General features: G+C 32.6%; 1 protein-coding gene across 4 annotated transcripts in view; it reads left to right on the forward strand.

Annotated features, from left to right (window-relative positions):
* The window catches only part of LOC136346860 (uncharacterized), a 169,932-nt gene that overhangs the window by 27,670 nt on the left and 129,919 nt on the right, over positions 1–12,343 (forward strand). For all 4 annotated transcript variants that reach the window (XM_066296349.1, XM_066296348.1, XM_066296352.1 and 1 more), the window contains exons 2-3: positions 10,737–10,895; positions 11,668–11,845. In XM_066296349.1, coding sequence (XP_066152446.1) covers positions 10,737–10,895; positions 11,668–11,845 — 337 coding nt within the window. The remainder of the gene's footprint in view (positions 1–10,736; positions 10,896–11,667; positions 11,846–12,343) is intronic.

Below are 12,343 nucleotides of genomic sequence, written 5' to 3' on the forward strand. Positions count from 1 at the left end.
GATGGAATTTAATGTAGCTTGAGTCTGAAGAGGATTGCTCATTTGTAAGTTCCTCGATTGAAGGGACATGATTTTCAATTATTTTAACCAACAAAGTAATACTCAATAGGCTAAAAGCTCTACTCCCTATAGACTAAAGGGCAGACGCATTTTTGATCAAAAGAGAGCTTATGGACCTTCCTTCTGCTTAATTTACTCTGAATAACCTTCTAATGCACTGACGATCCCATTTATAGGGGGGTGATATGACCTAGGATTATGTTATGACTCATATAGTAATATTACTTTTTTTAGCTCCCGAGGCAATTTCAAATTCCCCAGCTAAGAAGAAGCTTTATGCAGATGCAATGTCTCCTAAGGTGTCATTGCTCTTGTAAGTTAATGAACGATCAAAACGCCGAATAAATTCTCATTATTATCCGAGGCAGGTGCGTGCAGCCGATAATTTTCTTGCTTTATCTTCGTCTGCCCATTAATCATCGTCCTGTTAATGCTGTGTACTTGAAAAAGTGAATTCCCGCAGATTTAAACCCGGTTGAATTGAATAGCAGGTGTTCAAGTAAAGTTTTTCACTACTTTTTTTTTGTTTATTTCAACAATTGCAATAGTCCAGTTTTTTCATATTCTTGTTATCAATTTATGTACGCGACAAACGTGGCTGAGAATGATAATTTCTTAGAAGACGCAAAAAATGTTGCTTGTAATGTTAGGAACAATAGGTCTAATACTCCAACTATTTATAACATCGAAGATAGATATTATGCCTAGCGTGTCTACTTAAGACCTCCAGTACTTTCTGTCCTGTCTGGTACACTTCCTCTTTTAATTCATTCCTTCAACTAAAAGTCAAGGGTGTTAGGTCGGGGGAACGGAGTGGTTAAGAGCCATGGAAACCTATTTCCTCATCACTCACTTTCAAAGTTTGGCCGTATTGTTTAATTCTTCTCTATTTAATACCACACATTTTTTTCGTTCTTGTAAAGGCAAATTATTAAAAATATTCAACAAAATTAGTAACTATTGCAAACTAACGTTCCCCATTTTAAATGTTCTCGGTACGTGTGAGATTCTAATCAATTGTCCTTTTACAAACACAAAAACATTGCTAAAAAATTGGATTTTGCATTCAATTTCTATGGTGAAATGAGAATTTTTTCAGGCTCAGAAATGACAATTTCTTCTATTAAATACCCATTTGAACAAACTGAGCCTCGTCTGTGCAAATAATTCGTTTCAAGACATTCTCTTCTGTTTTAATTACAAGCTCTTCACAAAAAGGTGGTCGTTTAAGGTGATTAGAAAGGAATAAAGATGGAACTGGAAATAACTTAAGCCCAAGTCAGTAGAACTTGCTTGCATCGACGCAGCGGCAAAATATTCTAAAACATTTACTTGATTTTCCTCACTTCCAGTCGTTTAATGACATCAATTTATATTCTTCCAGTAACCATAAATTTATTGCGCTATTTTAAAAATTTCTTCCTATTCATTCTAGCTAATACTGGATAGTTCAAATTAAACTCACGACAAGCCCTTTCAACTATTTGATTAAAACTTTCTCAAATTGAAAATGAATTAGAAGTTATATGGCTTGGGTAGTTAACCATATTGATGGACTGAGAATTTATCAGCGACTTATTTACAGCTCTCATCTTAACAAAAAGAAGTTGTTAATAGAGGAGTTGCAGCTAATTTTCGCTAATGCACAATGCGTAATTCCATAATCTTCAATACACAAAAATGTGGGTCTTAAATAGTGTTCGTATAATAGAATAAACCTACTTATCTTTTATAGCGAAGCTCGCACCTTCGAATAATACGAATCTTGGAAAACCGGATTATTAAAATAAGCAAAAATGATCGATGTTTGCCTCCGGAAAACCCCGAATGAGAGTTTGTTGAAAGATCGTCCAGTTTAGATTTTAAGTGATAATACTGAAGTTCGTTTTAAGATGCACGTCCCTGGGTACCTATATTAATAACTTAATAAACTGCATAATTTTGCGTTAAATAAAAACACAGTTATTTTAGTTCGGTAATTTATTATCATGACCCACATTCATGGACATATTCCCCATTGTGCCATAAAACGATTCACTCGAGTACATCATTAACTTTTTCTGAATAACTATCGCTACGACACGATAATGAACCATTTATCGACTTAATAGTGTTTCAGTTCGTGGTACCACATTTGCATTTCGAACTTTATGGGAACAACTTCCGCTTTCGTTCCCAGACAAGTCAAATAATGAAATGTGCAAGATTGGAATACTTCTGAAAAAGGTATGGGAGACCCGCTTTGTGTGTATATGAAGCGTAGGTAAATGGGGGCTTTATTTATGGCAAACACTACTTACGCAGGTTGCATGAAAAGACTGTTTTAGTCGTTTTGTTGTTCTTTGGAGAAAATTATTTCGAAGGTATTTTTGGGCAAACACGCTTAAACTTCGTGTACATACTTTATATAATACGACGTGTCAATGGGCACAAAACAAATTGTTTCATTTTGTCGATATACATCTGTATTATCTATTAAAAAAGCTAAATATCATTTATATGTTTGAAGTAGATTGTTTATTTTTTCATTAATTCTTTTTCGGAATAATGCCTCACACATCAATAGGATTTGTGAGAGTGATGAAATTGCTCTCTATATTTAGGTAAAACTAATTACGAATAACATTCTTCATTATTTATTAAAGACTAGGGTTATAGCCCTTATTAATGTTTTATTCACAACTATATCTCAGTCTTTAAATTCTATGGAAAAATTATTAGAAACACGAAACACCGTGTATATAAAATTTCTTGAGAGGATAAAAAATTTTATATTGGCGAAACATCTAAATAATGACAAAAGAGAATTAAAAAGCACCAAAACTACATTAAAAATAAAGAATTTTATAGGTCAAATATGTATATGCCAGCATGTTTTTTGCAACTCAAACAAAATCAAATGGAACAATGTTTGCATTAGTGCTGAGGAACCACTCAGCGATTGAAAAGAAGAATTTTTATATTATTTCACACATTTTACATGTTCATTTTCCAAACATTTTAATTAAGGGTCAATTCGTGGTTTTTAAGTAATTCTTATCTTGATTCTAAAAACAGTGATGTATGTTACCGAAATTTTAACGATGTCTTCGTTCAAGCCCCTAGTGAATGGTGAATGTTATTCCCAATTAGTATTTTCTGAAAATAGGGTGCAACTCGATGTCTCCAATAATTTCCGAACAGATTAAAAAGTAAAAAGACTAAGAAACCTCTTAACAGTTCAGCGTTAAAAACTAAATGCATTTTATATTCACGAAAAAACTCAGTTCCTTGTTTTTTTATTGTATGCAAAGTTTTGCAGCAGTATAAGTTTCCTCAAGAAATCGCGTTTAAATGGATATTGCTGCTATTCTGTGAACATTTGAGGAATGCTACTTCTGGAGCATAAATTATACCTAATCATCGGAACCTAACGCGTAATGTCACTAGTTTATTTGTTCGTTGCAAGTTCCTTCGGTCAATTATTTTGTTACGGTCGTTACACTTAAATAATAACAAGTAAGTGCATGCCAGGTCTAACTGCAATAATGTAAAGATTTTATTATAGGCCTTCAGACAGTTAGAGTTCTAAAACTACGATAATTGCAAGACGATAATGGAATTGGAGCATTGTTCCTTGGATTTATGGTTAAAATGATTTTCAAAGTAATACGTGAGGGAAGTGACTTTAATGGATTTAAATGAATGTTTTAACCATTAGAAGAAATTAAGTTTGACTTATCATACGTTGAACTCATCTACGTTATTTGTCCTCTTTGGTTAAAAAGAACAAAATTCATTCGAGAGGAGAATCATATACAGAAGTCCAGGAACTCATTACAGTAAGCAACAAGAATCAGTAGCCTGTGAACTTTTTTTAATTAAAATATACGGGTTTTCATACACGGGTAATAAGTTTATGGTTGAAAATTATTAAAATTCCAGACGTTTGGGTCATTTACCGTTAAGCCCAAATTTAGCAGATGCAGTTACAATCATGTATTATGTAAATGCAAAATTTTAAGCATGTCGCATTTTCCTTATTAAGGCATTAATAGGTTCCATCAACCTAAACTAAAAACTATATTTTACAGGTGTTAAATATTCATTGATCACATTGAACTTTCAACATTAAATAACTACTGTTGTCCAAACATGAACGGTAATAGTTCTACTGTTATAAACAAACTGTTTCAAGAGGCATAAAATGCATTGCCACCGTTTTATAGGTTCCACCATTGTATTTCTGAAATGCTACTCGTATGAAACATGTGAGAGACCGTTGCTTATTCACCTGTCAGACACACGTTGTGCAACATTACATTAATATATTATTGATAGTAAATTACTCTTTTGACGTGTATTACTTGTAATCTAGTACATCCTGTAATGTGTCACAATGGAAATTAATATCCGTGCGTATAGTATATAGGAAGGGGCGTATCTGTATTATTGCCTGCAAGATCGCTCGATTTAAGCCCTCCAATTTTTTTTTATATTTAAAAACATTATTGTATGCTACTTCTGTAAGCAGCTACGAGAAGCTACAGCTATGAATTAATCAAAAATGCCAACAAATTCAATCCGATCAGAGGGTTTTAGAAAAAGTTGGTATATCCTTTAGACAAAGATGCTATGCCTGCTTCTAAATGGAAGGAGGGCACTTTCAACATCTCATGTAATTTAATTTTTTTTTGTTGGAAGTTTGTTTTGTTTGTTTTTCCATAATATAATAAAATAAAGTAATAAATAATTGAAAGTAAACGTTTCAAAAAAGAATAATTTGCCGCATCTTCGAAACCGTTACTTTGCGCATCCATGTTTACTAAGGCTTGTTTGTTTATTTTGTCTTTTTGAGTATCTCGCACTCTTTTTTGAACATCCTGTATATTTAAATATACTTTTTCAAATGATGAGGTATTTAGAGTTGTTTGACCATAAGGTTAAATATAGACGCAATTGCAATTTTGATGATATCAATCTGCAATTATTTCTGTAACTAGAGATTCTTTGAATGGATAAGGCGTAAATACGGAACCGCGACTTGCAATGATGAAAGATCTGTATTGTCTACGGCGATTAGGTATATGGCGTGTGAAATGTCTTCAAAGATAGAGAAAATTGCCTTTATCTACAATATGAGTCTAACTAACCACGGTTGGTTGAGTGCAGGAAAGGTAAGCCAGCACTTATGTGAATGAAAAATATACTTTGCTAGAAATGTGCCCTTCCGTCTTTTGATGAATGCGGTGTTTAAGTTCGTGCATATATGGGAGTTACATTATTACGTGGTAATGGTTTGTAATTTGTTTAAAACAACCAAAGAAAGGAGAGAAACCAAGAAACATGATTTTAAATTTCGTTTAGATGATTTTTATTATGACTTATTTTAGGAAACTATGAGATGCCCTAATTTATGCCCTATATTGATTAGTGTCCTTTTCAAGGGTTTTCTTTCCATGGAATTTCAATTTAACTAATAATTAATCTCTTCTTCATTTATTAAAATTTCCTCATTATATCTCGCAAATCGTTCTTATTCAGGAAACTAAATTTGGTTGCGCTAACTTTTATTACATAATCAATATCGAGATCTACATACTTTACTTTTACTACAATTTGTGGCGTGATGAGGAAAATTTAATCAAAATTTTTCTCATTTAGCTTTTGCAATTAATTTTTTTTTATTATTTTTTTGGCCACTAGAGCGTAGATTTTCTTATTGCTTTAGGTATATCTTCATATTGCAAATACTTGGGATTGTTAGTTATTTCCACACAGAAATTCAATAGCATAATTTTCTTTTTTTTTTAATATATTTAAAGGACCGGACAAGACAAAAAATTTTAAAAATCATATTTTCTGTCCTGAATATTTTAACTTGCCTGGAAACTGGCATGGTGTGTCCTTATTGCCCCACCACTACCTTCTGATTCAAAATCACTCCTTGGGGAACCCACTATTGTTTTTATATTAAAGTTGTATAGCATAGGTCTCATTGTTTAGTTTCCAGAATTATTTCGAAACGATTTTAATATTAACATATTTTATTTGTCTGTTATTTGAAGAGTTCAATAGTTCTGTTAGAAATTTTGTTAATGGCACATCTCTCAATTTATTATGTCCTTTTTTAGTGCCGGTTCCTACATTTATTTTAAAGCTCTTAAACTCCACGTACTTTTACTTGTTTGAAGACCAGACATTTAGGTATTTTCTGCAAAAAAACATCTTGGGAAAATTTTCTTCGCACAACTTTATAAATTTATCAAGTCTGAAATTTTTATTTTTCAATATAAATTAGTAAATTAAATTCTGTCAGATACTGAGGGAAATTATTTTTAATTTTGACCACATAAAATACCATTCACACGAATATTCATTCATTCTTATAAGGCATAAGTCTCCTGCTTATTGCCGCACTATGAATAATAATTATTAACTACTATAGCCTTTCTTACTAATCAGCGTCATTTCCGCTTTAAACTAATAGATAAACAGCAACTACCAACACTGTTACACTGTGTATGAATAAATTAAGCCTTACCAATTTAGAAGAAGAGTTCTTATTAAATGGATTTCGACGCACTTAATAAAGATTTGAGTACTAAAAGGCACTTAAGTACGACAACTTTCAGACGTATATGTATCAATCATATTTTATTGAAAATTATATACAACACTTACAAAAAAAATTGCAACAAGTTTATAAATTTCATAAAGCTAATATAAAAAAAAACTTAAACCCTTATCTATTTAGTAAGCAAAGATAAAAAAAGACAAGATCAAAACTTTAAATCTTTTTAGGATATGGACTTCCAATTGTTTTTTTTTTATGAAGCTGTAGATTCAATTTTTGTTATGAGCATACCGTTGTATCTCTTATTGAATTACCTTTAATTTATATAATACAATGGGTATCTTTTCATTTGAAAATAAAATGTTAGTAGGGGTAGATGGATAGGGGTGAACAATTTGACCATCGAAAACAATGTATTAAATATATTTTTTAAATAAAATTATACGTGTTTAAGCAATTTTAAAAAAATATCTGCTTTATGAAAGTTATAAACGTGTTGCAATATTTTTTGGAAGCCCTGTATACTTTAATATAATGACAGATTATATCTCACTGAGTTTTACCGTAATCTTTGTTTCACATTCTGAATCAATTTTAAAATGGATGCGAATCCCTATCGAGAATAGCAATTTCGATCTTTTACAGGGTGTGTTTATTTTTGCCGTTTTGAACGAACGTATTGTGACTGATTCGTATGCTGTTTGCGTAGCAATGTCTTGTCTGTAATCTGTCTCTTTTACAATGCAAAATAACGGTTGACGGTGACGTGACATAATAATATTCAACAAGGAGTTTCGTTATTGCTAGTTATGGCTTGTGAGGTTGAACACAAAATCCTCTGAAAACAAAAATGAACAGACGTGATAAAGTTTAATAGATAACTTTTTAAAACATCCTACCACTATGCAAATACCAGCAATTATCATTAAATCTCAGCCACAGCAGGAATAACGCACCAGTCGCGTGAACATGTCCAAACTGATTGCAGCAATGTTCAACACAAGCTAATTTGTATATTTAACCTGTTTTAAGGTCTATTAGGCATTACACGGATGACACCTCCATGGGAGAATAATTTATCTGCAACTCTATGGTTTGCAATTAGTCGTGGTCAGCCAAGCACCACTTTTGTATCACCTTGCATGGCGAGGATATTTGATCTCTTATTCGGAATTGGTATTATTACATGTTCGTGCCTGAGAACAATATATCCCATCGGGAATTGCAAGAGCTATTTCATTAGTAAAAAATTCAAGTGTGGTTGGTATATTTACAGGCTGATTTTGACTTGATACCCTATAGGGTGTCCCAGAAACACTGGGACAAAGCAAATTGAGTGGTAGGGGGTGAAAAATAGAACGCCTTAGGTAAATTTGCCTTATACAATTTTTTTTTAATATACAACATCAAAGTGAATTTTTTAAATTCTGTGAATATATCTCATATTATGGTAATAAATCTCAAAAGTTTTGATGTAATGACTTCAATTTGCTCCCAAGTTACGTTTTGGCCACGACAAATTCATTTGAAATATCTGTCATTGGCCATCTGATTTTTTTTTAATGTACTGATTTTGTTTCATGAAATCCTTAATTGAACAAATATCTACATTTTGAAAATTATAAAAATGAACTAAAATAAATTTTCAAAATATCGACCGTCTACGCTACAGCATTTTCCCCATCTTAAACCAAAATTTTGCCGCACCTAGAACTGGGTCTGATTACTGTTTACTACTGCATTAAAACCTTCATAATATTACCTTATGACTATCCTATAACCTATAACTTTTCTCTGCGGTTCAGTATGGACCTGCGTACTAATGACTTCAGTAAACATAAAAAACAGAACTTTAATGGGGTTAACTCAAAGCATGGTCGAAAAATATTCTCTACCCCTACTAATTCCTCGATGTAAAAAATGCATATTCAAGAATTTCCTTGCATGTCTTAATCTTAAAGCTAGAAAAACATCCTCCAAAATTACAAGTACGTTGTTTTTAAGAATTTCAAGAACTGTTCCCCATTCAGTTTTGCTGAAAGTTCAACTGGTCCCAAAATTATGTAGGTCAAAAAATGTCAGAAATAACGCCCGTTTAACATGTAATTATCTTCAGGGCCTACCTCGTAATGCCAGTAGTTAATGAGTTAATGATACTCATAAATCCTCAGCAGTGCACCGACAAACTTGATTGAAAATATCTCGATAACGGCTAGAGATATGAGTTTTTTTGGAGAATAACTTTTTGATATAGAATAGTTCAGGTTCAGGTTCAGAAAATTAGAATTTGCGAAAATAATGAATTTATTGGCCCCGATAAGAAAGTTTAATTCGTGTTTTTTTCTATTAACCTGCGTTTTGCCTAATAAAAAAAAATCTTTGTGGTAACAAACCCGTAGAAGCAATTTTCAACCAGTAAATCAAAAACTCTGAAATTTAATTCTTGTTTACAGAATTAAAAAAATTACTTTGAGACTCTTTAGTCACAAGCAACCTTTGTACAAGGCAATTTTAACTGCATGGCTTTATTTTTTACCCTCTAGCACCCATAATTTATTTCCATCATTGTTTGTGGGTTACCTCATATATATGAGTTTGACCCTATTCTGAAATCAGGTAGCCTGAACATTATATTAATCCCTACATCCAAAAGGGTAAAAAAATAACAGAATTCATAATTGATCCGTGATTTAAAATTAAAACTTTGAATATACAGTAATGTATATTTATCTCTGATGGCTTTTCTTTATTTACTTGGAAAAGATTTGGGTATCGATTTCACATTTATCAATTATTATAATAATAATTTATCCATGCGCTCATGACAAATAAAAATATTGTTATGATGTACTCTACCTACTCATTTAGACATCATATTTATTGCCTACTATAAGCAAACGATCATCGTTGTTATTAACATAATGTCGCTAAGCCATTCAGTTTAACATAGTCTCGTGGGAACCCCCATAAACAGATACATGACTAAAGAACATGTTTTAGGATATTTTGAATTCCCCCGGTAATAGCCATTCCTGATGGTCAATTGTAACCAATACATAATTTACATATTCATTAAAGTCGAGAACTTATTCAAACTCATGTTTCAATTTGCATCACAAAGACAAGGAATTTGCGAAGAATAAAACTTAGAACAAAACACGAATACATGCGAAGCATATGAGGGAAAATCGATTTGGTGATGTCGTGGAGAACGAACTTGTGTTCCTGATGGGCTCGTGCCCACATTACGTTTTTGTTAAGAAATTGGGACGAGTTGCACTTGAGTCACGATTTGTTGCCTTCGGCTAAATCGAAACATATAGGGGTCAAGGGTTCATTGATTCGAGGTATAAAGCTGTTTTGCGTGAATATAAGCGATTCAAGCACGTATTGATTAATCTTGAGATATCAACCTTCAGGAAAATGACTCTATAGAAAACCAAAATTGAAATTATTCAAGACTACTAATAGTCCTGAATCACCTTCAAAATTCTACATTTCTTCGATCAGCAAAATTAAAAAAGGAAACAAAAAATGAAAAAGAAACAATTCAAGATTCATAATTCGATGATAAAAAGCCCACATTCAATATCACTCTTTAGTCTCAATGGAATCTCTGTGACAGGCCCTTAAAATTTTCCGAACAAATAGGAAATTTCATACATTTATAGACGAAAAGTCTCAAAATAAATCATAAATCTTCAAATTTAATGCCCTAATTAGAAAACCAACACTCAAAATAAACATTAGATCTAATGAATTCGATACTTCCTATTTCATTCTAGAATCACGATGATCACGACTTTCTCATAATACTGGCTGATTTATCTTCTTCCTGGCTCCACCATGATGATATTAATTTATCGAGCGATTCACGAGTAAATGGCCAACAATTTCCCATAATAATCATAATTAATATAGTAAATGCCCGGTTGATAAATTGGATATTACAACACCCACGTAGTGTAAATTATTGTTATTGAACAATACCTAAAGAGAATGTGATCTATGGGACACGAACTTCTATTGTCAAATTTTATACCATTAGTCGTAATTTATAGTTTTGTGTATGTGTGAGAAAATATGCAGATTTAAATTTATTTTATCATATATATGGCAGGTCCAGCGGAGCTTCTAGAATACCTTCTGACACCAATTCCTTGGAAACAGATAAGCCTCGTTCGGCCCACCAGGTCCATCCAGTTCTAGATGCGCGCCACTTGGTGGGCTACGAGAAGACAGAGCGCGCAGATACGCCTCCTCCACCACCTCCACAAAGGTAAATCTACGCCCCAACCCTTAATGTGCTCCTATAAGGGAAGCCAACACCCTCTACCTATATAGATAATCCTCCGAGTATTTTTAAATGCTATCTTCAATTTAAATTTTTTCCTCAGTAATTCTAACTATTTTAGGTTTCAAACTTAAATTTTAGCTTAAAATTTCTTCTTAATTCCATATTAAGATAATAAAAAATGGGCAGCTTGAAAAATAAAGCAACATAGAAAGTTCCAATTTTTTTCATTGCAAAAAGTTTGATTGAATTTCATTCCTTTTTTGTTCCTTGGTTTCGTGCTTGCAACAAAAATCTGAAGTTTGTAATCGATTTTGTTCCCGTTTTATGTGATAGTTCGCCTTAATTTTAACTTCAAATTGTCTTATATTGAGGAGATGGGAAATGGGTGGATAGAAAGCTGTAAAAAATGGAAACTTCGAGCTCTTAATTTCACAAAAGTTCCAACTAAATTTTACTTTTTATTCGTTTTTTGGGTTACTTAAATTTTCATTATAAATTAATGCTTATAATTATGAAATCATGAAATCTTAGGGATATTGGAAGGAAAGAGAGAAAGAAGGAACCTAAGAGCTTCTCTCTCTTTTACCTCAAGTTTTGATTTGCTTTTGCTTCTGCTTTATGTCACATTTCATTTTAATTTCAACTTACCTATTTAACTTGTTCTCTTTTCATCTGGAACCGACTAATGGATGCCACCCCCAAAAGGATTATTTTTAACCAGCACATCAAATCAATAGCGGCTTTTTCTCTTTAGGTGCCTCCCTCTAGCGCCAAATATTTGCGTGGAAGCGGGTCGAATCCAGTTCGTAAAACATGAGGAGGAGAACTCGATAACGCCTCTTCCTGCTGTGAATGGAATGGCGAATTCTGGCAGGATTACTGTAACGAGAGGCCTGCAAACTGACGAGGACGAGGATCTGTTTCGGGTGCAGGTAGGTGGCGCTGAAGGACAGATTTATGGATATTCTTAAGCTACAACTGGTTAGGAGTATTGGGCAAGTCTTATTATAATTCAACGAGTTAAGGGACGTGTTTCCTCGCTCTGACTTTTTGTTGGAATAATTAGAAAATTTTCAGGACTGATGAGAACGTTTTATTGAATTCATCTAAGTTTCTTGTAGTGCTCTTTTAGCACTGCATTTCTCCAAATCATATAGATAAATATAGAAAATTTTTTACGTATGGGAACTTCAAGCATTCAGAAGTTTAAAAGAGAACTAAATGTCAAAGCAAATTAATTGTTTTAGAATCGTTCCTAGTTACGTAATTGTAGAAAACATACGAGGTAATTTGGGTTTGGAAATTTGAACGTTTACCTAGAACTAGGAACATGAAATAACTGATGAAACATATTGGTAAACCTAAGTCCATATGTTGACTTTGACTTATGTTTTAAAATCATATTTAATTTTTTTGCCTATTTTTTTCAA

The sequence above is a fragment of the Euwallacea fornicatus genome, chromosome 25, assembly GCF_040115645.1.
Source record: "Euwallacea fornicatus isolate EFF26 chromosome 25, ASM4011564v1, whole genome shotgun sequence".
Taxonomy (NCBI): Eukaryota; Metazoa; Arthropoda; class Insecta; order Coleoptera; family Curculionidae; genus Euwallacea; species Euwallacea fornicatus.